General features: G+C 34.7%; 1 protein-coding gene across 1 annotated transcript in view; it reads right to left on the bottom strand.

Moving 5' to 3' along the window:
• The window catches only part of LOC150110552 (serine/threonine-protein kinase 10-like), a 283,018-nt gene that overhangs the window by 253,784 nt on the left and 3,863 nt on the right, over positions 1 to 25,371 (bottom strand). Inside the window, exons 2-3 of the mRNA XM_090399708.1 lie at positions 17,650 to 17,814; positions 12,223 to 12,421 (exon numbers count right to left, since the gene is read on the bottom strand). Coding sequence (XP_090255834.1) covers positions 12,223 to 12,421; positions 17,650 to 17,814 — 364 coding nt within the window. The remainder of the gene's footprint in view (positions 1 to 12,222; positions 12,422 to 17,649; positions 17,815 to 25,371) is intronic.

Below are 25,371 nucleotides of genomic sequence, written 5' to 3'. Positions count from 1 at the left end.
TGAATTGTGCACATTTTTATGTTGGAACATGGTGTTAGTAGTAACCAGTCCATGTCCTGATTTTCCCAAAATATTTTTGTATGTCTGACAATCATTTCCTACTCTGCTATTTAGATCCCCAACAAGGACCAACTTTTCATTTTTCATTGTGTCAGTTACTTTCTCTAAAGCCTAAAAAAATTCCTCCACTTCTACCTTAGGAGAACCTTCTGTGGGACCATAAACACAAATAAGTCTCAATGTCCAGTTCCCCCATTCTCATATTTTCCCACATCACTCTACTTGAGACTGCCTGCCATTCAAGAAGATTATCCTCGTATTTAGTGTTGAATAATATGGCTACTCCTTTTCCTTCATTGTCATTGCCTGAATAACGTTTTGTATTTATTGCTCAGAAAGATCACCAGTTTTTGTCTTTTTTGTTTCAGTCACTACTATTATGTCGATCTGGTACTTATCTAATTCCTCAGCTAGCTCCATTTCTTTGGAATTCAGGCTTCTTATGTTGATAGTACCAATCTTCAATTCTGGTGATATCGAGTTGGGGTGCGTTTTAGGATTTGTTCCAGTAGCTGACTTTTCGCTGGTCGCTCTGGATCCATTGCAAAAACAACGTGGGCGTTATTTAACCAGGCGACGCCCCGGGGAATGAAATTCTATCATGTACCATCATTTAATATTGTGGTTTAAGCTAATAAGAATACAATTTGGTCGGCTAAATCCAAAATTGCCAGCCCATCCTTATTCGTTCAGTATCCAGGTAGATGACTAACAGGGTACACCACAAGAAGGTGAGGATTGGACATTAGGTCAGAAGCCCTGGTTCAGTTCTCCACATTCCTTTAAAGGCTATGTGGAGGTCTCCTCTCAGTTATACAGCTTTGACCTTTAAGCACCCTTTAATCTTATCTATCTGCAAATCTAATCTTTGCAGCTTGTATTTTACTTTCATCTTCCTTTTTAACAGTCCACGTTTCTGAACCATACAACAGAGAGTGGGAGTGGCCATTACTCTTAAAATTTTAGTTCAGTTTCTGATCTTGTTTTTTTTTTTTATTCAGCATCCTTTTAATTGTTCCAAAAATTTTATGAAATTTCTTTATTTTTTTCATCTATATCTTTTACATATGTTGTTATGCAGCCAAAATAATTAAACTATGTCATCTGTTCTATTATTTTATTTCCTATAACTATTATTGATCTAACATGATCTCAATCTTTAAATGCCTTTGTGAGATTTAAATTGTATTGTTAGCTTATTTTGTTTAAGTCAAACTAATTTTTGAAGGTCATCTTCATTGTCTCGTCATTATCTGATCATCTGCATACAGCATTGTATTGATAACAGTTCTGGCTAACTGGATACCTTATTTTATTGTTTTCCATATTCAATATATATATATATATATATATATACACACACACACACACACACACATACATTGAATATAGTTGGAGATAAGATACATCGCTATCTGACACCCTAATTTCTTTCAATTTCTTAAATTATATTTTTGTATCTTTGTAAAGCTTGTATGAAATGTAATGAATACCCTTGTTTTTACATTATATTTCATAGTTTTTCTGTGTATTTTATCAAAAGTTTTCTCATAATCTATAAAGGTGATATGGGTCTCTAAATTAAATTCTCATCTTTTTTTCAATAATTTGCTTTATCACAAATATTATCTATACATGATCTTCCACGTCTCAAGGCAGTTTGTTATTCTAAGAATAGATTGTTTGCAATATTTCTGTCTTTTATTTAGGAATTTACTGTAAATTTTGTAACCTGTATTTAATATACTTATTCCTCTAATTTCCACAAGCATCTCTGTCTCCTTTCTTAAATATAGATATAACCTTAGCTTTTAACCAATCTGATGGAATCTAACATTTCCTCAAACAGTTATTAATTTTCAGAATTTGTGATTTAAATATTCTCTGCCACATTTCCAAAGCGTGATATTTATGTCACCTAATCTGGCTGGATTTTCTATTTATTGATACCTTTATTGCTTCTTTTAGTTTTTCTAATTTTATTTGTTCTATACTAGTACTGATTTCCTCATTATTATTTTCTGTTATTAAATTTGGGCATATCATAAATTCTTATAATGATCTATTCATTGTTATTCTTGTATTATGGCGATTTGTGTTGTATCCCTTCCTTGTTTAATTAACTTAATATTTTGTAGGCCATGTCTTGTCTTCCATGTACGTCTTCTATTTTATTAATAAATCTGTTCCAAGAATCTTGGTGGTGAGCTTTTTGTACTTTGGTTTTAGCTATATTTCTTCTGTTACATTTGTATGTTTTTGAACGAGTGATTTGTATGCCAAAGCTATATAACTGAGAGAAGACCTTCACATAGCCTTTAAAGAAGTGCAGAGAACCGACCAGGGCTTCTGACCTAATATCCAATCCTCACCTTCTTGTAGTGCACCTTGTTAGGTATTTACCTGGATACTGAATGAACAAGGATGGGCTGGCAATTTAGTATTTAGCCAACCAAATTGTATTCTTATTGGCTTAAACCAAAATACAAAATGGTACAAAATGACAAAATTTCATGCCAGCTGGGGCGTCGGCTGGTTAAACAAGGTCCCCGTTGTTTTCACCAGGGAACCAGTGCGAACAGCGAAAAGTCAGCTACTCGAACAAATCTGAAAGCACACCCCAACCCAACATCACCAGAGTTAAAGATCGGTACTATCAACATAAGAAGCCTGAATGACAAAGAAATGGAGCCAGCTGAGGAATTAGATAAGTACCAGATTGATATAACATGGGTGACTGAAACAAAAAAGACAAACTGGTGAGATCTTTTTGAGCAATAAATACAAAATGTTATATTCAGGCAATGACAATCAAGGAAAAGAAAGAGTAGCCATAGTATTCAACACTAAATACAATGCTAATCTTCTTGAATGGCAGGCAGTCTCAAGTAGAGTGATGTGGGCAAATATAAGAATAGGGCACGGGACAATGAGACTTATTTGTGCCTATGGTCCCACAGAAGGTTCTACTAAGGTAGAAGTGGAGGAATTTTTTTGAGTCTTTAGAGAAAGCAACCTACACAATGAAAAAGGAAAAGTTGGTCCTTGTTAGGAATCTAAATAGAGTAGGAAATGATTGTCAGAAATCCAATGTTTTCTCCTTGATGCAAGACACCAGAGTGTACATGAGGATTTGAAATTGGAAGTGATCACTATTTAGTCTTGAGCAGGATAAAATTGAATTTCATATTGAAAAGAATGACATGTAAGAAAGTTTTAAAGTGAATAAAAGTTGAGCAGCTCTCAGATGTGAACTGTAGACTAAAATACACAAAGATTATTGAAGAAAAAATAAAAGAGTTTGAGAACAGGAACCAAACCTTGGAGATTCAGTGGTAAGCCTTTGAAGGAAACCCTGATTGATTCAGCCAGAGAGGCATGTGGTGAGATTGTCTTCAAGGATAGAAAAATCAGAACTCCATGGTGGACACAGGAAGTTAAAGAGGCAGTGAAGGAAAAGAAGAAAGCATATCAAAAGTTCCTGGCAAATAAATCAGCTTGTGCTCTTAGAGAATACAGAGACGAATGTAAAAAAGCTAAACGCTTTGTAAAACAAGCTAAACAAAAGTCATGGGAGGACTTTGGTAAGAACATAGAAAATAAATATCAAGAAGGTGGCAAAATATTCTGGAGGTTGTTGAAGAAGCTTAGAAATGGAGGAAAGAGTGCTGTAAAAGGAGTTAAGAGATGATAAAGGTGACATGAAAACAAGAGAAAAAGATATCCTTGAAGTATGGAGTAACTACTTTGAAAAATTGCTAAATGAAACAAGCATTGATAGTACAGTGGTAAAAAACACTCAATAGGCATACAGTCAGGAATACATATCCATACTTGAAGTAGAAATGCCATCAAAAGTCTGAAATGTGAGAAGGCAGCTGGAGTAGATGATATTCGACCAGAAATGCTGAAGTACAGTGGTATACAAGTCTTACAATGGTTGTACTGCATAGTTCAGGACTGGACAGAGAGACAAATTCCCGATTATTAGAGTAGAACTCTCATAGTACCCATATATAAAAAGGGAAATAAAACTGAATGCGAGAATTACAGAGGTATTTCCCTACTGAGTGTTCCTGGTAAGATTTATATACTTGAGAAACGGTTGAGAAGAATTGTGGAAAAGAATTCAGGACTGGACAGAGAGACAAATTCCCGATTATTAAAGTAGAACTCTCATAGTACCCATATATAAAAAGGGAAATAAAACTGAATGCGAGAATTACAGAGGTATTTCCCTACTGAGTGTTCCTGGTAAGATTTATATACTTGAGAAACGGTTGAGAAGAATTGTGGAAAAAAGCTTGGTGAAGAACAAGCTGGATTCAGGCCAGATAGAGGCTGTCAGGATCAGATCTTCACTTTACAATAAATAGTCGAGAAATCATGGGAATATAATAAAAATCTGTATTTAAGTTTTGTCGATCTGGAAAAGGCATACGACAAGGTGCCAAGAAAGAAGCCATTCAAAACGCTACAGTTATATGGTGTCAATGGGACATTATATCAAGCAATACTTAGTCTTTATTTGAATTGTAAGTCAGCAGTTACAATTGAAGAAAGATGGTTTAATGCTAAATCTGGTGCGAGATTTCGGTCACTTAAACAGAATGGGCGAGGAAAGATTAGCAAAACAAGTGTTCTCTGCCATGTTTCATAATAAGAATTGGCAGGAAAACGACCCAGAGGAAGGACAAGATATAGATTGATTGATATAGTACAAAGTGCCTTAGATAATAGAAATATAAGATTTGATAATGTTGGAGTCTTGACAAGTAACAGACTGATTAGGAGGAAAATTGTAGATAGGAAGTTAGTAATGATGTAAATTTTTCCATATAGTACTATCATATCCTGTATACCCCTTGACGGCACATGCCAGGGATTCGATGATGAATTTTCTATATCAGTGTTTCAAATTTTTAAATGTTTTTCTTTGTAATATGTTATTTTTCTTTCTAAGCACTTCAGAGGTTGATTTATGGATGATCTTTATTAAGGTTTTTCCATTCTTCTATATCTTCACTGATTTGGACTTCTTTTAGGTAATCTGTTATATGAATGATTGATATAGAATTCTAATGCTTTCTTCTTGTAATAGATATATTTTGTATACTTGTTCTATTTCTTGTTTTTTACTTCCTTTCTCCATTTTGCTAGTATTTCTATTTTAGAGACTACTAAGTGATCTGAAAAATCACTTCCTCTGTAAACATGTAAATCTTCCACTGATGGAGCTAGTCTGATTAGTAATATATAATCAATTATAGATCTTGTTCTCTGCCATTTCAAGTATATATATTTATATTCTTTTTTTTTTGAAAAAGTATAGGGTATTTTAAAATTATTAAAATTCATAAACTTCTTAGGAAAATATGGAGAAATTTGCATGAATAACAATGATCAAGAAGTCTAATAGTTCTAGACCATTGTTATTCATGCAAATTTCTCCATATTTTCCTAAGACATTTGAGATTGAATTATTTCCAACTCTAGCATTAAGATCTCCTGCTATTAATATACAGTCATTTTTATTATATTTATTTATCTGATTTTGTAGTTCCTCATAAAACTGTTTAGAATCCTCTTTCCTATAGAAAAGGATTCCAAACAGTTTTCAGGGGCATATACTCCTATGCTATTTAAGTAGCTTCTAGTTGTTTTTAATTTATTCTTGTTGAGAGGCTTATATGCTGGTTATACATGATAACTAATAATTAAGGAATTGACAGTGTACACTAGAAATAAATTAAATAAACTTTAATATATACTTTCCGATATTTCGGCAAACGTCAAGTTGCCATCTTCTTGGGAACTTATTACAAAGACAAGTGCACACAAGTACTACATAACAGCAAATGAGAACAGAAGCTAGGAAGTTAACGTTTTCCTAAAGTCCTGATGGTGACCCTGGCAGGCTATGTTGGTTCTTGACCTTTGGGCTGAAGTTCTTCTGATAAATGTTTCCCAAATTTGGGGCAGTCTCATGCATCCAAATTTGTTGAGGTTTGGCATGTTCCTAAGGGCTGAGGCTAATTCCATGAATAGTCTTTCATATTTGAACTTGCTGCGGTGTATTACTGTGGCTTTCTTCCATCTTATTCTGTGGCGAGTATCCAGAGCGTGGTCTGCAAGCCCAGAGTGGCTGTACTTGTGAAATCAGATGTAATCCTTGTGTTCTGAGATTCTGATATTTGCTGTCCAGCCTGTTTGGCCAAAGTAGGACAGTTTTCAGCTGCAAAGGACCTGGTATACACCAGGTAGGTCTATTTTCTATATGGTCTGTAACAGGTGGTCAAGTCATGTTTTTTTTAAGATTTTGTTGATTTTTTCTGAGGTGCCTCGGATGTATGGAATGGTGATGGATCTAGAGTAATCTTTTTTGTGAAGGGGAAGGGGTGGTGGGTTATGGATAACTGGGTTAAGTATTTTTTGGATTCTTTTGGGGGGGTAGCCATTGGCAGAGATCGATCCACTTACCTCCCTAGGAGGTAAGTGGATCGATCTAATAGTAAGGCCTTGAGCTTACCTGTGTAGTCATTAAGATTGAGTACCACAGTGGCGTTCCCCTTATCCGCTTTGGTGATCACTATTTCTTTGTTTCTCTTCAATTCTTGTAGTGACTTGTATTCACTAATGGATAAGTTGGATTTCAGAGGCTTTACTTTTTTGAGAACACAGGCTACATCCAATCTGATATCGTTGGCGATGTGGTTTGGGAGGTGGCGAATCCCGCATTCAATTTAGATCATTAATTCCTCAGCCGGTAATTTCTTAGGAGCAATGGCAAAGTTGTGACCACGTAAAAGAGCATTGAGTGCTTCAGGTTAACTGACGAAAGGTTAACTACAGTGTTGGTTTGTAGTTTAAGTTTGGATGCCAAGTCGGCTCCGTATTCGTTCGAATTCTTTATTAGCCGCCGTACACGAGACATCATGTAGGACTGACCAAAGCTCGTGATTAAGTGTATGTGAAAGCTCATTTTCTAGCGCTAATATAGCTCTATTTATGACGGCTAGGGAACTGCGTGTAGCGGTAATTTGCTCCCGAAGTAAAGCCTGGCTAGCTCGGTTGTAGATACGGAGAGCTTTCTGTGAGACGAAGCGGTGTTTAAATTTAACACAGTTAGGGATGACTTGATTATCCCGGCAGCGTTTTAGGAATGTTAGATGGTTAAGTTGTCTGGATAACTTTAGCTTCAGTTTACTGTAATGGTGGGCCTTGCGTGAAAAGAAATCTTCGTGGATGATCATTATTCTTGTTGAGAGGCTTATACGCTGGTTATACATGATAACTAATAATTAAGGAATTGACAGTGTACACTAGAATATTCACTCCTCTCCTTCCTAACACACACTTAAACAACCAACACCCTAGAATCAAGTTCACCATGGAAAAAGAGGCAAACAATAACCTCCCCTTCCTAGACACACTAGTCACCCGCCAACCTGATGGAACCTTGGTTTTCTCAGTTTATAGAAAACCCACCCATACAGGTAGATACATTCACCAACAATCCCATCACCACCCCCTCACAACAATATGGAGTTATTAAGACACTATTCAACAGGGCAAAAATAATCTGTTCTGATGATCAAGCCCTAACTACTGAACTAAATCACATTCGTGACACTTTCTCAGCCAATGGCTACCCCCCAAAAGAATCCAAAAAATACTTAACCCAGTTATCCATAACCCACCACCCCCTCCCCTTCACAAAAAAGATTACTCTAGATCCATCACCATTCCCTACATCCGAGGCACCTCAGAAAAAATCAACAAAATCTTAAAAAAACATGACTTGACCACCTGTTACAGACCACATAGAAAATTGGCATCCCTTATCCGCTCCACTAAAGACCAACCACTTCCCCTAGACCTACCTGGTGTATACCAGGTCCCTTGCAGCTGTAAACTGTCCTACTTTGGCCAAACAGGCAGGACAACAAATATCAGAATCTCAGAACACAAGGATTACATCTGATTTCACAAGTACAGCCACTCTGGGCTTGCAGACCACGCTCTGGATACTCGCCACAGAATAAGATGGAAGAAAGCCACAGTAATACACCGCAGCAAGTTCAAATATGAAAGACTATTCATGGAATTAGCCTCAGCCCTTAGGAACATGCCAAACCTCAACAAATTTGGATGCATGAGACTGCCCCAAATTTGGGAAACATTTATCAGAAGAACTTCAGCCCAAAGGTCAAGAACCAACATAGCCCGCCAGGGTCACCATCAGGACTTTAGGAAAACGTCAACTTCCTAGCTTCTGTTCTCATTTGCTGTTATGTAGTACTTGTGTGCACTTGTCTTTGTAATAAGTTCCCAAGAAGATGGCAACGTGACGTTTGCCGAAATATCGGAAAGTATATATTAAAGTTTATTTAATTTATATTTCTAGTGTACGCTGTCAATTCCTTAATTATTAGTTATCATGTTTTTAATTTAACTATTATAATCCAAACCATTTACAAAATTGTACATTCGTATTCTATTTTTCCATTTATTATCAATTAAAATGGCACATCATTAGAAGCTCTGGTATTTTGGTCCGCTGCACTATATAGCACAGTAAAACCATTTGCCTTTTATTATGGATACTGGTCATATGAAGCTTCAAAAATGTTTTGGAAGTGACTGATAATCTAAGGTGACAATGTACACGATCTGCTTTGGTATGAACTGCTTAGAAATCATCCATAAATTATATAATGCTTTTTTTGGGGGGGGGGGGGGAATCTAAGAATATTTAGTGAAACAAGAAAAGTTATCACCTTACAAAAATATTTCTCACTTCTCCCGCACTTTTAACAGAATCCATGTATACATGAATCTGTACTAGCGCAATAATAATTAGTGTACCTACAAATGGATCTTCTGTTTTTCCTCATAACATAAACACTTCTGAACTAAAAATGAATCCTAAATGATAAATCGATGTAGAGAAAATACTTCTAGTATAAATAAAAAAACGCGCAAGAGTTAAAACCTAGTATTTATTATTCAAGCAAATCTACTCGTACTGAATAGCATAAAAAATGAATCCCATTTTATTGCACTGTGGTATGTGCAAATATAGCTAATAAGGCCAATATTTCCCCTCACAAACAGAGATGTTTACAATATTTATTTCAGCCAGCAAAGATACATAACTGGTTTTTAATTAAATGAACTGCAAAATATAAAAGTTTTTATGAAAAAAAAAAAAAAATCATGATTAGCATAATATAAGTAGATCATAAAATAAACTGGATAGGAGCTAAGTTTAAAGCAAATAAGCAATCTGATAAAACCAGGTTAAATTGCAATGACTATAAACATTTCTAAAGTACATAAATGATAATGATCAAAACAACTCAGGTCTGCTTGACAAAATGAGAAAGCAATCAAAATAATCAGCTTTTTGTCAGTTACCATAAGGTTAATTTTATAAGTGCTTATTTATTTTCCTAATGGTGTTAGTAATCTCACTCTTCCATACATACCAAAAAAATCATAAGGCCAAAAACATTCTTAGCCTACAATGAATCAAGCAATAACTGAAAACACCATCAGAAATCAAAATTAGCTTTGAAATGATTAAACGCAAAAACTCATCTCCGAGTAAATGAGATTTGTACCTTTCTGGTGCTTGCAAAGAGCTTAAAACAAAATTTCTGCTAATATATGCTCACACTCTCTCATTTATCCAGATGGCAGTACCATATAACAACCAAAGACAAACATGACCATTGCCTCCAATTCCTGCACAGACTGTCTAAAACAAAATCACCTCATATTATAGCAGAAACAGTCCACCACATTGCATATAGTCCATCAGAAAGGCATGAAGTATCTTAAATAACCCAAAAGTAAAAAAATACTAGACATTAATATACTAAAAAGTCTTTTGATTTCAACAATAAGCTCTACACCCAGCTGTACTCCTGAATTAATACCTGTTCTATATCTCCTCGCTTTTATATTCTAACTACCATCTTTTTTTTTCTTTTTTTTCCTCCCCATAATGCAGAAGCAAGCCTATATTTAGCCATTCTAAAATAGGAAGCTAAAAGTCTGCCATCAAATAACTTAGTCCTCTGGAATAATGGAGAATGATGAATAGTATGTATATAGACTGAATAGATGCAGTATATCTAGTGTAGCAGAAACCGTACTGTTAGGCAGGGAAGCCTAACAGTAAGGTTTCTGCTTAGATATACTGCAAATCTACTAACTACTACATCATTCACCTTTTTACTTAATGGCTTAAGGAAATTACAACGTATACTAGGATATACATTAAAATAAATTTTAATACACTTCCAATATTTTGGCAATGTCACATTGCCATTTTCACAGGAACTTAAAAAACAAGACACGTGCACGCAAGCACAACAAACAGTAAATGAGGATGAAGCAGGAAGCTATTCTTTCTTCTAAAAGTCATGATGGTGCCCACTAATGGCAATGTTGGTATTCTTGGGCGATTGGGCTGAAGGTCTTCTGATGTAGGTTTCCCAAATTTGGGGCAGTCTCATGCAACCAAATTTGTTGAGGTTTGAATTGTTTCTTAGGGCTGAGGCTGATTCTATGAAAAGCCTTTCATATTTGAATTTACTACGGTGTATTATCGTGGCTTTCTTCCACCATATTCTATGGCGGGTATCCAGCGCATGGTCTGCAAGACTAGAGTGGCTGTGCTGGTGAAACCAGATGTAGTCCTTGTGTTCTGAAATTCTGATATTAGCTGTCCTGCCTGTTTGGCAAAAGTAGGACAGTTTTTTTATTTTAATTTAATTTATTTTAATGTATATCCTAGTATACGTTGTAATTTCCTTAAGCTATTTAGTAAAAATGCATAACCAACGTCTAAGCCTTTCCACAAGAATTACATCATCCATCTATGGACATGCTATAGAAAGATATAAAGAATGATGTTGCTCTTGACATTTCCAGAGCATCTGACTGGATCTAACAAGAAACTAACTTTCTATTAGGCAGCAAGATCACTCATAAGGAGTGCAGCTTCCTCTCCTGAAGCAGGAGTGCTCAGGTCACTGTTTTATCACTTACTCTCCTTCTTTTGAATATAAACAAAGTTTCTTTCATTAACCTCAAATCCTACTATAGTTTTGCTGATGACAACACTATTCTTCCCACTCATTTGACACACCTTGAAAAGCTAAGCATTCCAAACATCAAGATCTACAACCAATACTTGAACAACTGATTTCATACCACCATTCTTCAACAGAATGAGGATAATCAAGCTGTCTTAAATGTTAACTAAATACAGTTACTTTCTTGCACACACAAACACAAATAAAATAAAAAAATAAATTCACCTCACTTTATCAAACAGATTACCATTAGACTTCATGGGAAGGCATTTACATCTAGCTTTTCATGCCACGAAAATGTCTCATCCGTAACTTCTGCAATCTCAAATAATTTGATGTTCTTTTTCTGCTTAAGATATTACTGTTCACCTGTCTACAAAAAAACAACCTCAATACTGTTTTTATGTTCAGGTGTAGTGTGCCAAAAATCTCTAAAAAGTTTTTAATGCCATACTATACAGTAGAGAGAGATAGTTGGCTAATAAATGATCTCTCTCTCTCTCTCTCTCCCCATATATGTTTCTGTCATTGTCCAGAAACAGTTTTTTTGTTTGATTTTTTATGCCACAAAGCCATCAAGTGTCATACTACACCAGGACACAGCAGTACATATGGTAATTGGTTAGGATTCGAACACAGTCTCTTGGCTGGAGAGTGGATACACTAACCTCTCAGGCAACCAGGCAGTGTCCAGAAACAGGTACTTCCGCTGGTGCTGTTGTACTGAACTGGACTCCATCATTCTTAACTTTCTACTAGGCCTTTAACATCATGAGTAGACATTGCTTAATATCTACTGACATTCTGAGTGCAAACATTCACCAAACATGCTTCTCTTCCTCTTTCATTCCATCTACCTGTCCTCCAACCTTCACAATAATCTCATTTTCTAAAATCCAATATATATACACAGCATGTACACATAAATGATCAATACATAAAGAAAGTAAACTATATCATTATGAACATTATGTGTGGTTGATGATTAGCTTCAAGTGTTTATAGTACAAATTAAATGTGCACACTTACCTAAAAATTAATACTATATACATACCTAATTTAACAACTCCATCAAGAGTTAGAAGAACATTACCAGCTTTAAGATCCCGATGTATCACTTTGTTTTTGTGAAGAAATGTAAGTGCTTGGCATATTTCATGACAAAGGTAACGGATCTGAGGTTCTGTAAGGGGCTTTTCTAAATCGAGCATTATACTATCAACAGCTCCTCCTTCACAGAACTCTATCAATATCTACAAAAAAGAAGAGGACTCGATATACAAAAAAAAAGCACACTGATAAATAAACTTTCATGCACAAACATTTTTTCTACAAGCAGATTGATTACAGATGAATTCAAGAAAATTTTTGTACAATACAATAAAAATATATCTGAACAGGTAGAGAAGAGTTTATTTATAAATTGTAAAACCAAATATTTTAATCAAAAACTCGCATATTTTCAGTAAAATGACAATTCAAAGGGGGAGAATAACAAACAATGGATTTCAAAAGAGCTATGTGTGCTTGAGCAGTGCAGTATAGTAGATAGAAGGCCAATACATATGATTTAAAAAATTTTAATTGACCATCAATAAGGATCAGATTTTCTCAAATTTTAACATGCATTCTGGTGTTCAAGTTAGATCAATGTTGAAACACTTCAAGCACTTTTTGAAAAGTGCTCAAATTTAAAATGGCAAGGATGTAAAAGATGGTTCTGGAAAAATTATTTAAAGAATTATTCTTATTCAGTTATCTGTATATTATGTCAAAAAGGACCTCTGAAAAACTTAATATTGTACTATCCAACTGAAATTTAGATTATTTTTGCACATCATCTGTTCATTGGACATCCACAGATGCCATATGGTCAATAAGATGCTCAATGATGTGCCACACAATAGTCCTCACCATGCAGACCTGTTGTATGCTTTTCTGGAAGCTTCAACTCCAGAAAAGCATAAAACTTCTCTTTTTCCAGGAACTTTACTTTCTATTACTGTTCTGAGAAGTCCTCCTTCCAATGTGTCCAAAAATTTTAACTTTTTTCTCTCAGTATCCTTAAGGACCCCGAAAGTTTTTTACTGATCTTTTCTAACACCCATTCATTTGTACACTATTTAGCATATGATATCCTCAACAGCTTCTGTAACACATCTCAAAAACAGCTACACTACATAAAATGAAATAAAATTGGATTGATGAATTATTATCAGTATGATGAGCACAACTCTGTGTTGAAAACGCTATGCAAGAAATTGAAGTCTTTGTTTTTCATTTAGATGGAAGTAAGTGAGGGTGATTAATATCGCTTGTTGCATTCGAATATTGTACAAACTGCCATATCGCATTTAGATCTTTTTTATTCGACTTATTTAGGGTCCAAATCTCACATCCATAAGTTGTGATTTCCAGATTTTAGACAAGTCACTGACCTGTTGTTTTAGCCATTCCTAATTTTCTGGTTTCTTCTGAACAGCAATTCCTCACATTAATAATAGATCCCAGGTACTCAAACTTGCTGACTTCCTCAATTCATTCTCCATTAAGGTACACTTGTTTCTCAAGAGCTTCTCTGTCTGTATTTCCTTTCATAGCATAATCGTTGTCTTGCTAGGATTAAGCTGAAGTTATTACTGATCTTAATAACTTTATCAAGAATTTGTCCTAGTTCTTCCTTGTCATTACAGGAGTAGTGTATCAACATACCTCAAATTACTGATCAACTTACCACCTATCCTAATTCCCCGTCTTGAGCCCATCCAATTCTTCACACATGATGTCCTTAGCATAGATAATAAACAAGTAAGGAGAATGTAAATATCCTTGCCTAACTCACTTTCCAACCTGAAGCCAATCAGTTAATCCAACACCTCTTCTTACCATGACTTCTTGCTCCCTGTATAAATTAGCTATCAACCTGATAAAGCCCATTCTTTTCATTACTTCCCACAGCTTCACATTCTGAATATAGTCAAAAGCTTTGCAGTAGTTTAAGAAACACATTACCATAGGGGGTCTAAATTCTTTATACTTTTCTATGATTTGTCTAAAGCAAAGGATCTGATCTCTGATGCACTTACCTTTCCTCAACTTTGGCCTCAATCCTATTTAGCATAATCTCCAATAAAATCTTGAATGTATGAGATATTAAACTAATAGTTCTTAGTTCTTGCAATCCTTCATATCTCCCTTTTTATGTAGTGGTATGAAAACTGACTTCTTCCAGTCTTTAGGCCATGATCCTGTCTCCCATATCCTTATAATCAATCTATGAAACACTCTGATCTTTCTATTCCCCCCCGTGGACTTAATTACTGCTTGGATTCCATCTGCACCTGGGACCTTATTGCTTTTAAGCTACTTAACTGCACTTTCAACTTCATGCCTAAATGGAGGAGGTAACAAATCAAAATTTTCCTGGTGCGAGGGCTCCTCCAAATTTTCTTTATTCACTCTGTTGTACAGTTCCTCACAGTATTCTTTCCATCTATTTTTGATCTCCAATCCTTCTGTTAGTTGTCCTCTCCTATCTTTGATGACATTCAATTTGGGCTTAAACTTGTGCTTTAGGTCATGAGATAAATGAAACATCCTTTTTATAATTGTGCCTCCTCATCTGGAACTATATTTTCACATTTATTGATACTTAACACAACTTTTCCTTGTCCTGCTTGATGGCTCTTCTGACTTCTTTATGTATTATCTTATATTCTTCAGTCCCTGTGTCTCTGTTTTTCCAACTGCCTTCTTTCGATTAGTTCCCATGTTGAATCTGATATCCATGAATCGCTTAGTCTTCTTACTGAGCTAAGGTACTTCTTGGCTGTATCCTGTATTATCACCTTGAATACTTCCCAAAGCATTTCTGGTGAGTTCTCCTGATTGGTCTCCAAAAATTCATCCATCCAAGTTGATGTTTCTTTGGTGAACACACTAGGAATTACTAGAACATCCAGTCTGGTGAGATGTACCTGACTTGGAAGTTTTCAGTCTTAGTCTTACTTTGGCTCTTACTAGCTGATAATCTGTACCACGGTCTGCTCCCGGACAAGTATGCACATCAGAGATGCTTGTCCTCCGCTGCAGGAGAGCCAGGATGTAATCAATCTGGTGCCTTGATCGATTAATATTAGATGTCCAAGTATAGGTTCATTGTGGGTGTTTCTGGAAGCAGGAATAGATAATAATTAATCTGTTAGCATGGGACAAATTCCAACAGTCTTTCATCACAAGTGTTATGTTTACCCAAACCAAAACATGCCACACTCTGGCCTAACTCTCATATTCTTTCCCGCTTTTGCATTAAATCCCCTAAGACAGTGTTTCTCAACCTGTAGTCTGCGACGATGGGACAGGTGGTCTGGAGGCAGACTTAAATTAAATAAATAAATATATATTGTTTAATTATTTGAACAAAACAAATTAAAATTGAATAAGTCAGTAAAAATCATTAAATAAAATGGGTACTTAAAAAAACCAACAAATAGCGGCAGAATGTTCATGGAATGAATATTCTGCCGCTATAGTAAAAGACAGACAATCTGCACCTTTTCTGACATTGGAATCCTTTTTAGTAGAAAATTATATTTTTGTTAATTCTGAGTTTCTGGAAAGGGTTTGTGAATACCTCAAAACTCTGAAACAGAATTTTGAAACATATTTTCCAATCAACTTTTATAAGAAATTTCTGTGGGTTCGCGATGCATTTCAGGCTTACAGTCAAGAGAATGACCTTTCATCATAAAAAAAAAAAAAAAACAGTTAATTGAGCTTTCAAGTGATAGTGGGCTTAAAATGCAATTCCGTGATCTTGGTTTCGCTTGATTCTGTATCTTGCCTTCAGTGAGAAGGGAATTTCCTGAATTATCTGAAGCAGCATTGAAAATCATCATGCAGTTTTATACAACCTATCTTTGTGAGAAAGGATTTTCATCGCTCCTTCAAATAAAAACAAAATACAGAAATCGTCTTAGTGTGTGTACCGATCTTCAACTGAAGTTGACCAATATTGAGCCAGATATCCAGCAACTCTGTAAGGACCGAGACGCTCAACCATATCATTAAAATTAAGTAGTAACATAATTATATATTATTTGTTTAATAAAAATTAAAACTACTTAAATATAAAGAGCCAATAGGCTTCATTTCGGCGATATAAACATTATTTAAATTAAGGGGATATTAAATCCTACATTGTTTTAAAACCAAATAAGAAACTCAAAGATTGGAATCAGCTAGTAGTCGCCGATACTTTTATAGTCTATTATACTATATTCGGCATGAAACTCTGATTCCAATCTTTGAGTTTCTTATTCGGTTTTAAAACAATGTGGGATTTAATATCCCCTTAATTTAAATAAAAAAATTAAAACTTTGTTCAATGATAATACACTTAATTATTCACTTCCAATTTAATTATGTTTCCACATGTATTCAAATCATGCTTTTAGATTTATTATGTTATAAATGGCACAGTTTTCCAATGTTGGCAATCCCCATATTAGCATTTTGGAGTGAAGTTAAGTAAAAATTGATGGGGTTGCAGAGGCTCTTTCCACATATCTTGGAAGTTTTTCATCTACCAGATGAATCAGATTCCCACTGCATAAAATGAAATGAAATAGCAAAACAGGAAAGATTCACCCCTACCATTTTTATACTGTCCTCAAAAATATCAGGCATTTTAATATACTCAGTTGAGCACTGCCCTAACCTTCTTTAACCTGAATTATATGGGATCTGTTGTGGTTGTATTCCATATTTTGGACAAAAATCTATTAGTATTCAAGTAGAAATCGTAACTACATTTGGAAAATTAGTTTGAGATATGCACTACATTCTTAATAACCACTATGTAAGCAGTAAGCAAACTAAAGTGATCTACAGGTCTAAGTTTATGTCTAAAGGTTGTGCAAAACTTATAATAATGAAAGTTTGATTTAAACCATCACCACTGGGTAGAAATGAGGATCTAGTGAACTCACTAATGAGTTGATTTAAACTGGCTAGGCTAGACTAAGCTTCCATGGTGCATCTATTCTTTTTTTAGTACTATCTCCATTCTGTATAATCAGTCAAATAACTGATTCAACTTTTACACATTTTTCTGGTAAAAAAGAGTAATATCAAATATTCAACACAAGTTTAAACAAAAGTCATTTGTATTTCACAAATATAAACTGCATTCTTTTCTCTATTAATTATTTTTATTACATGACACATCAAAAATAATTTTTAAAAAATTCATACAAAAAAAAAAAAATTCAGATAGAATAGATTTTATGCCATGTCACAATATTTGACTACTCATAAAATTCATTATGCGATTCAAAGAATGCCTATACATGACAATAATAGTCCATTAAGACCTGAACATGAAAACAAACTAGAAATCAGAAGTAAATTTCAGTGACAATTTCTTAAAAAAAATAAAAAAATAAATAAATAAAAATAAAAATTAGCAAAACATACGTACCCATAATTTTTCTTCAAAAAAGTAAGCTTCTTGAAGTTCAACAATATTAGGGTGTTTATATTCAGTAAGGATATCAATTTCAACCGTAAAATCTTCTAAGTCATCTTCACCTTTCAATTCACATATCTTTGCTGCTGCTAATTTCCCTGTTTCTTTATTACGTGCCTAAAAACAAAAGTTCGGTTTTAATTTTTCAGCCAATACTTAAGATTTGTATCAGATGAGATTCAATTTAATCTTTGGTTATATGTATTCTTATCAGAGTGTTTAGATAATAATATATACACACATTGGGAACATTAAAAATATATATAAACTAAAGAAGTGCAATGATAGTTGAAATAATTTTAAAATTATGAATGCAAAAAATTGCAAAACTGAATAAATATGGCTATATTATTATTATTAAGGGTTACTCCATGGAGTTTCCCAAACTTTTTTCGACTACGGAACAGTTCACAAATCCTGAAATTTTCACGGAACACCTTGGTTATTTTGTAATGTATAAATTAAGAATTAACTAAATCCCATAATCAAGATATAATCTTCATAACTCTTCTTTGCACCCTTTTCACAGCTTCTTTATCCCCTTGGAATCAGGAAACCAAATCTGCACAATATAATCCAGGTGTAGTTTTATCAAAGCCTTATAAAGAGGCAAAATGACTTCCTTATCCTTACATGTCAAGGTTCTCTTCAACATCACAATTATCCTGAGTTGTATTTGCAACTTTTGCTAATGTGACCTTTGAACTTCAAATTCCTATCCACCAATATACTAAGATCCCTTGGTTCCTCAGTTTCTTGTAAAATAAACCCACTAATATAATATGCCACTAGAAATCTCATAATGCCAATGGGTATAACTTTACACATGCTAACATTGAACTGAGAGACATTTTCATTTGGCCAAATTTCCAGCCTATTCAAATCATTTTGTAAATGCTGAATATCAGTAGCATCCCTGATTGTCCTGCCTATCTTCACATCATCGGTCACAATTGCACATCGATGTTAGACCCTGCCTGATTGAATAATAATGGCGCAAGGACTGAACACTGAGGTACACTAGTGGTCACTTTAAATCTGGCAGATTTACACCCACTATATACCACTTTTTGATATCTGTCAACCATCCCCTGATCCAAGTCAAGAGTTTATATTCCAATCCCAAATTCTCCAGTTTATGCACAGCCTTTCGTGTGGTATCCTACCAAATGCCTTAGAAAAATCTAACGTTATTCTAGTGTATCCATTCCCTTTATCAAACTTGGCTATATAGTTGTTATAAAATATGAGCAAATTGCTAAAACATGACTTTCTTTTAGCAAACCTATCCTCGCAGAGTATTGCTTGTTTGTCTATCCATTTCTATATGTGAGTTCTTATCAACTTCTCTAAAATCTTCACTACCAGACCAGGGATACTGATAAGTCAGTAGTTAGATACATCAGTTTTTGCTACCCTTGTACAATGGATCATACATTCCTTCCATTCCTGACCTAAGACTCAAGTTATACTAACATGTGAAAGGCCTAGCCAATTCGGATGAACATTCCATTAACAAATGGGCTGATATTCCATTTGTCCCTATTGATAAATTCTTATCCAGGTTTTCGCAATAGCTCTTCAGCCTCATTTTCATGAACCTCTAACTCTTCATCCAATGTAGCACAGTGCACCATGTTACATACATCTGATTGATATATCTTAGCAAAGTAAGCACTCATTAATTGAACAATCTCATTAGCTTCTGACACTAGAGTACCATCTGAGATATATATATATAAGACATTATTCATAGTCAAGGATAAGAGTAAAACCATCTCCATTTTCAATGAGAATGTACTCCATTCTTGTTATTTGCAGATTTCCTAGCCAATACCACCCACATTTAGACATAAATTATACAGAAAAGTCTGGAAAAACCCGTGATTGATCCTGACATTTCCAAAACTTTCCATCATATCTTGCATAGAGGTTTCACAATCAAGCTACCATTATCATTTTATAGTTTACTCTCCATCCTTTTGCAATCAGATTACCAATTTCCTTTCCAGTCTTTAGTAATAATCAAAGTAGACACCAATGAAAGAGTACCCTAAGGGTTCAATTTGGCTGTTGCAGTTTCTCTATAAATTACCTCTCTCATTACCTCCAATCCAATCCATAGCTTTTCAATGAGAATGTACTCCATTCTTGTTATTTGCAAACACAGTAGTACACAAACATCCCAAACTAAAAGATCCTCCATAATCACTGCCTTAAATACAAATATGGCATCTTCTTGCCAAATTTTAGTAGGGGGAAGGTGATAACCTTGTTGACCTTAAAGCTACTAAAGCAGTTCTATTTACTTTATGTAAGAAAGATCACACTTCTGATATGTACCCTTGAGGGATGTACAGGATACTATGATAGGCTACATAATTAAATATACATTACTAGCTAAAGTTAACACTCCAGGTTGCTTTACCTAGATCTTCATGCAACAACTGATCTTTTTCTTGGAATGACCTCCTATCAAAAGGACATCACTCACAAGAAAACTAGGAATCCTTTTTCCACCACATTATTTCTTATCTGTACAATTTCTAACTCTGTATGAATCCCAAATCTGCAGCAAATTCACCCTAAAAATACTTCATGCTATCCAGAATAGGGCAGTCTGCTCTTACTGAAACCCCCCCCCACACACACACACACCAACCACATTTCACTCACTCTACTTACTAGATGTTCTGTTTCTGCCTCTTTCATAGATATTTTTAAAAGTGCTAGCAAATTAATTTGCAGAATTAAGATGCAGAAATAAATTGCCTGGAGAACACACAATTACATATAATATACAGCTGAAATTAAGAACACAAAATGACAGCAGTTGTCTGCAATATTCTCATCATCATTCATTTATCACAATGCAGATTTAACACATCCAGTTAACACAATAGTGAAAAGTGGAGACAGACAGGACAGCTTACTACTTCCCAAAAAAAATTTATGGAATAAAAGAGGGCCACTCACTCCCTCTGGACTTTGAAATGGAATTAGAAGTTATGTCCTAACAGATATAAACCACAAAAAATAAATATCAAGAAAAAATTCTTGATAATTATTCTTTGTTTATTATTGTTTATTTGTTTTATTATTGCTTCATCAACTAGTTCCTTATGACTTATTGTTCTGTTAATACAAATGTTTTTCAATTATTTCTAAAACATCTATTAAAAGAGCGATTTCTAACTTAACTGTCATACATAGAATAAACTTCAAACCAGATGGTGAGCACGTTGCTGAGCTGTCAGACACTTTGCTCATTGTTGTACAATGTCTATTATGGCTAATTTAATAATAATAATAATTTAAAATAACACTTAGGTTTTTGTTACACTGGGTTAGACAACATAATTTTTCAATAGCTATGAGTCTGCACAGTTCTGAATTCAGTCATATACAGCATTCCTGTGAGCTGCCACAGTATCTGATGTTTTTCTTTGGTAAGTCCTCATTTGCAGTACAATTGCTGTTTTTCAATATCACTGATGTTCTTTCATGCAGATTCTCTCTCTCTCTCTCTCCAGACCATCTTGTCTGCCTGACATAGGAGATACCCTATGCATAGAAAAATTTGTACATCTGTCGTCTCTTGAGAGGAGAATGAGGTAGTTTGGGTGACCATAGCACAGATCCTGCCATGCTGAAAAACTTGATCCAGCATTGAATGAAAGCTGCCACTTAATTACAGGATGCCTGAAACCAACATCACTAAAATGCCTGTATACTTTGGCTGGTATTGCACCCCCTTCAATTCGAAGAGCTGCATTCTCAACTGACGAAAGAAGCAAACAAATGAATGATGAACGCCACCCACTATTCGGCATTAACTGCAGTGCCCCAAAGACTAAGACCCAGACATAGCTTCCTGGCAACTGTTGAACCACCTAAAAACCTCCCAGAGACAAGACTTCACCAATGGCTTGCAGTATATCCTGAAAATAATACTGGTATTCCAACAGCCAAACATCTTACACGTGGTGCCCACTTGGACTGGAATACTTGAAAAAGACTCAACAGACTTCGAACGACAGGACACTGCATACAAAACCTCATCAAATGGAGCTACCTCACTGGCCCAGATAACTGAGTATGGGACACCTTGCACAAAAGAGGCACTTATATCCCGCACAGAAAGAACTGTTGATTGTGCAAGATACCGGAGGAACATCTGACCATATTTATTGTATATATGGTTATGTATAGTTCCCTTTTTTTTTTCATATTTAATTATTATTCCCTGTATAATTCACCTACCAAATTTAAGCTGTTCTCATTTGTAATGTATCCTAATTTGTTGTAAATAATGTTGTACCACTTATTTACTACTGTACCACTTGTGTTTGGACGAAATAAATAATAAATCATATTCTACCTATTATGCAAGAGACAAATAATCATAGCAGCCAGAGTAGATACTATCTGACCAGAAATGCTCTATATGGAGGTATAAAATTTTGTTTTAGAGTGGCCACATTGAATGGTTTAGGTCTGGTCAGAAAGTCCAATTCCAGATAATCAGAATGGAACTCGCGTGATACTCATCCGTGAAAAAAGGAAATAAAACAATGTGACAACAAGCAGAATTTACTTACTCAGTGTTTTAGGCAAGGTTTATACAAGCATACTTGAAAAGAGGCCAAGAAAAATTGTGGAAAAAGAAACGTGAAAAAAAGCAAGCTGAGTTTAGGAGAAATAGCAGTTGTCCGGACCACATTTTCATTTTAAAATCGACAGATGAGAAGTAGCCTCCACAGCTCAGTAAGTTTTTGACAATACCATTTGGCCAGAAACACCTGGGTTCAAATCCAATCTTGAATGCAAAGACCCTTTATCAGGGCTTTTCAAACTTCAAAACTGAAGGTAAGTGAGCCAGTTTCAAAGGGATCTGGAAGGATTTTTCTTCATGCAAAACAAGCCACAAAAGCACATGCAAATACCAGCCATAATATACACTATGCAGATAGAATTAACCACCCTATCAGGCATTAATTAGGTTATAAAGAAGTCTAGTTACCTATGACATGCCATTAAGCAGCAAGGAAGAAAGAAAAATTAAGAAAAAATAGTTGAGAAATCATAAGAATACAACAAGGATCTGTAAATTTTGCACATATGGAAAATGCATATACTAAGGTGATATGAGAAAAGCTGCAATTCCATGTGTAAAGGAGACATATTAAACAATAAAGTAGTATCTCACTAATCCGAACCTCTTTAGTCCGAACAATCCAGTAATCCGAACTGTGGTTTGAAAGAAAAAAAAGTTTTATTTATTACCTATTATTATTTTGTGTGCTATTATTTTTATTTAATAATTATTATTTTAACTATTATTATTTATTTTATTATTATTACAGTACAGTATATTTTTTTTCATACTGTCGATTGTATGGTTACACTGTAGACCTATTTTGATTTACTGTGTGTTCACATTTGCTTTTTCATACTGTACAGTACGTACTGCATTGTCGGCATGAATCACCGCTGTCGAGCGTCATGGAAAAAACTGTGGCCTTCTAGAATTTACGAAGATAACTAGAGTGATAGACAAAAAGCGGATATTCAAAACAGGCATAATTTGGTTAAAAATATAAATCCAGATGTTGAAATTTCACAAACAGATTGTACAGAATGGATTACAGGCAGAACCGAAAGTGAATTCGAAATCAAATTAGATGCTTAAATTTTAAATATGACGCTACAGAATGAATTAGCAGACGATGACGACGATAAAGAACTCTATGAAGTAAAACACGAAGAAGCAGTTAACAGTTTTAATATGTGTATAGAATGGGCTAAGCAGAATGATACGCCATTCCACAAAATTTTATTGCTAATGCAGCTCCGAGAAGTAGTATTCGAAAATCAGTGACTTTTTTAAAAAGAAATTACAAAAAACTTTTTTGTTTTATTTTGTGAAACTTTTTTTGTGTTGTGTACAAGAAAGTGATATTTTTTATGCAAATTAAGTTATTACTGAACTATGCAATTTTATTAAATCAGAATCCTCAACAATACAGGTAAATGCAAACTAAATATTTTACTAAAATTAACTTGCGTAGCGTATTATTTTTTTAAGTTTTATATTACAGTACAGTAGCATTTTTTCTATCAGTTAATTCATTTATTTACAGAATTAAATTGATGTACCATTAGAATCTGATTATTTTTGTCTTAAACGCTAGTTATTGTTGCCTCTTGGGAGGAAAATTCGCTAATCTGAACGAGCGCAGTTTTTATTAGTTTGGATTAGCGAGATACCACTGTAGTTCATTTGAGTTATATACAAGCAGTTGGAATTGAAGTGTAGGAAGATGTTTGATGTAAAATAAGGCAAGTTACAAAGCATACACATTACCTCCACTGTTATTCATCATCTGTGTGGCATCACAAATAGTATCAAAAGTGTCTGCAGAATTCCTACACTAAATTGAATCAACTGTTATAACAAATGTGGTATGAAAATGAGCAATAAAAAGATGAAGAAAACAGACAGGAGAAGTGGCAATATCAGCTGTATCAGGTGAATGGAAAAACCTGTAAACAAAACATTTTGGCTATTTTGGCACATTTTTTTTAGTGATAATGGCAAATGAAAAAATGGAAACAGACAATAAAACATACCAGGCTGGTATGGTGAGGAAATCAAGCGAGTAATTGTATGTATGTATGTGTGTATGTATATATATATATATATATATATATATAGGATAAAGCAGGTGATAAACAAATTAGTCAAAATGCTGCAATGAGCTAAATACAAGATAATGATCAAACAAATTTTAAATTATGCTTTGAGGGTTGGGTTACAAATAAAACAGCTGATCAAAGACTAGAGATTAGATAGAATTTTGAGAAAAAAAGCAAAAACATTAGGAAAAAGCTTGACTTTCTTAGCATTCAAAGATGTATGGGCAGATTAATCTCAAGTGTGTGTGGGGGGGGGGGTCACAAACAGAATGAAGGGGAGCAGGTTAGCAAAACAGGCATTTGCTAAGATGGCAGAAAGATCTGGGTGAATTGATGCAGTTAGAAATGCCTTAGAAGACTTCAAAATGCAAGCCCTTATACTGGAGTCATGATAGGTAACAGATAATTTTGGAGGCAAACTGTCAAGACGTTAGTAATAATGTAAACTTTCAAGCAGTACTATCACTATGTCCCTTGATGGTACATAACAATAATTTGATGACAAAAGTCAGTAATGAAATTAACTTCCCATTTAGATACCTTGTAAAAGAAAACCCTCAACAAATGATCACCAGCAAGAGATTCTTGCTGCATGATGCTATTTCAGATGAACATTTCCCATAGAAATGGAATTTATACAGTTACTAAGGGATAATAACCTGAAACAGCACATGATGGAAGGGACCAGGGATTTGAGAGTGTTGGATCTGGTAATAACATCTTAATATCTGGCTATAACTGCAGTAGCAACTCCACCTCAGAAAAAGTGACCATGTAGTCTTGTCCTGGGAGGGTGCTAAACATGTGAAAATTTTCATCAAGGGTTTATGCAGAACCACAAAGCTGGAGATTATGACAAACTTAGGAGGCAACTTGGAGTAGAACCAGGGCATAAGAAACTACATAGAATGAGTGTGCATTGGAAGCAGTCAAGGACTGTTTGAGGCAGTATCAGAGTGCATACCCAGATTGGAG

Source organism: Typopeltis vanoorti, chromosome 1, assembly GCF_054136105.1.
Source record: "Typopeltis vanoorti isolate ZY-2024b chromosome 1, IOZ_Tvanoo_1.0, whole genome shotgun sequence".
NCBI classification, from domain to species: Eukaryota; Metazoa; Arthropoda; class Arachnida; order Uropygi; family Thelyphonidae; genus Typopeltis; species Typopeltis vanoorti.
The sequence above is the reverse complement of the archived record's forward strand: the minus strand, read 5'-3'. Positions and strand labels throughout refer to the sequence as shown.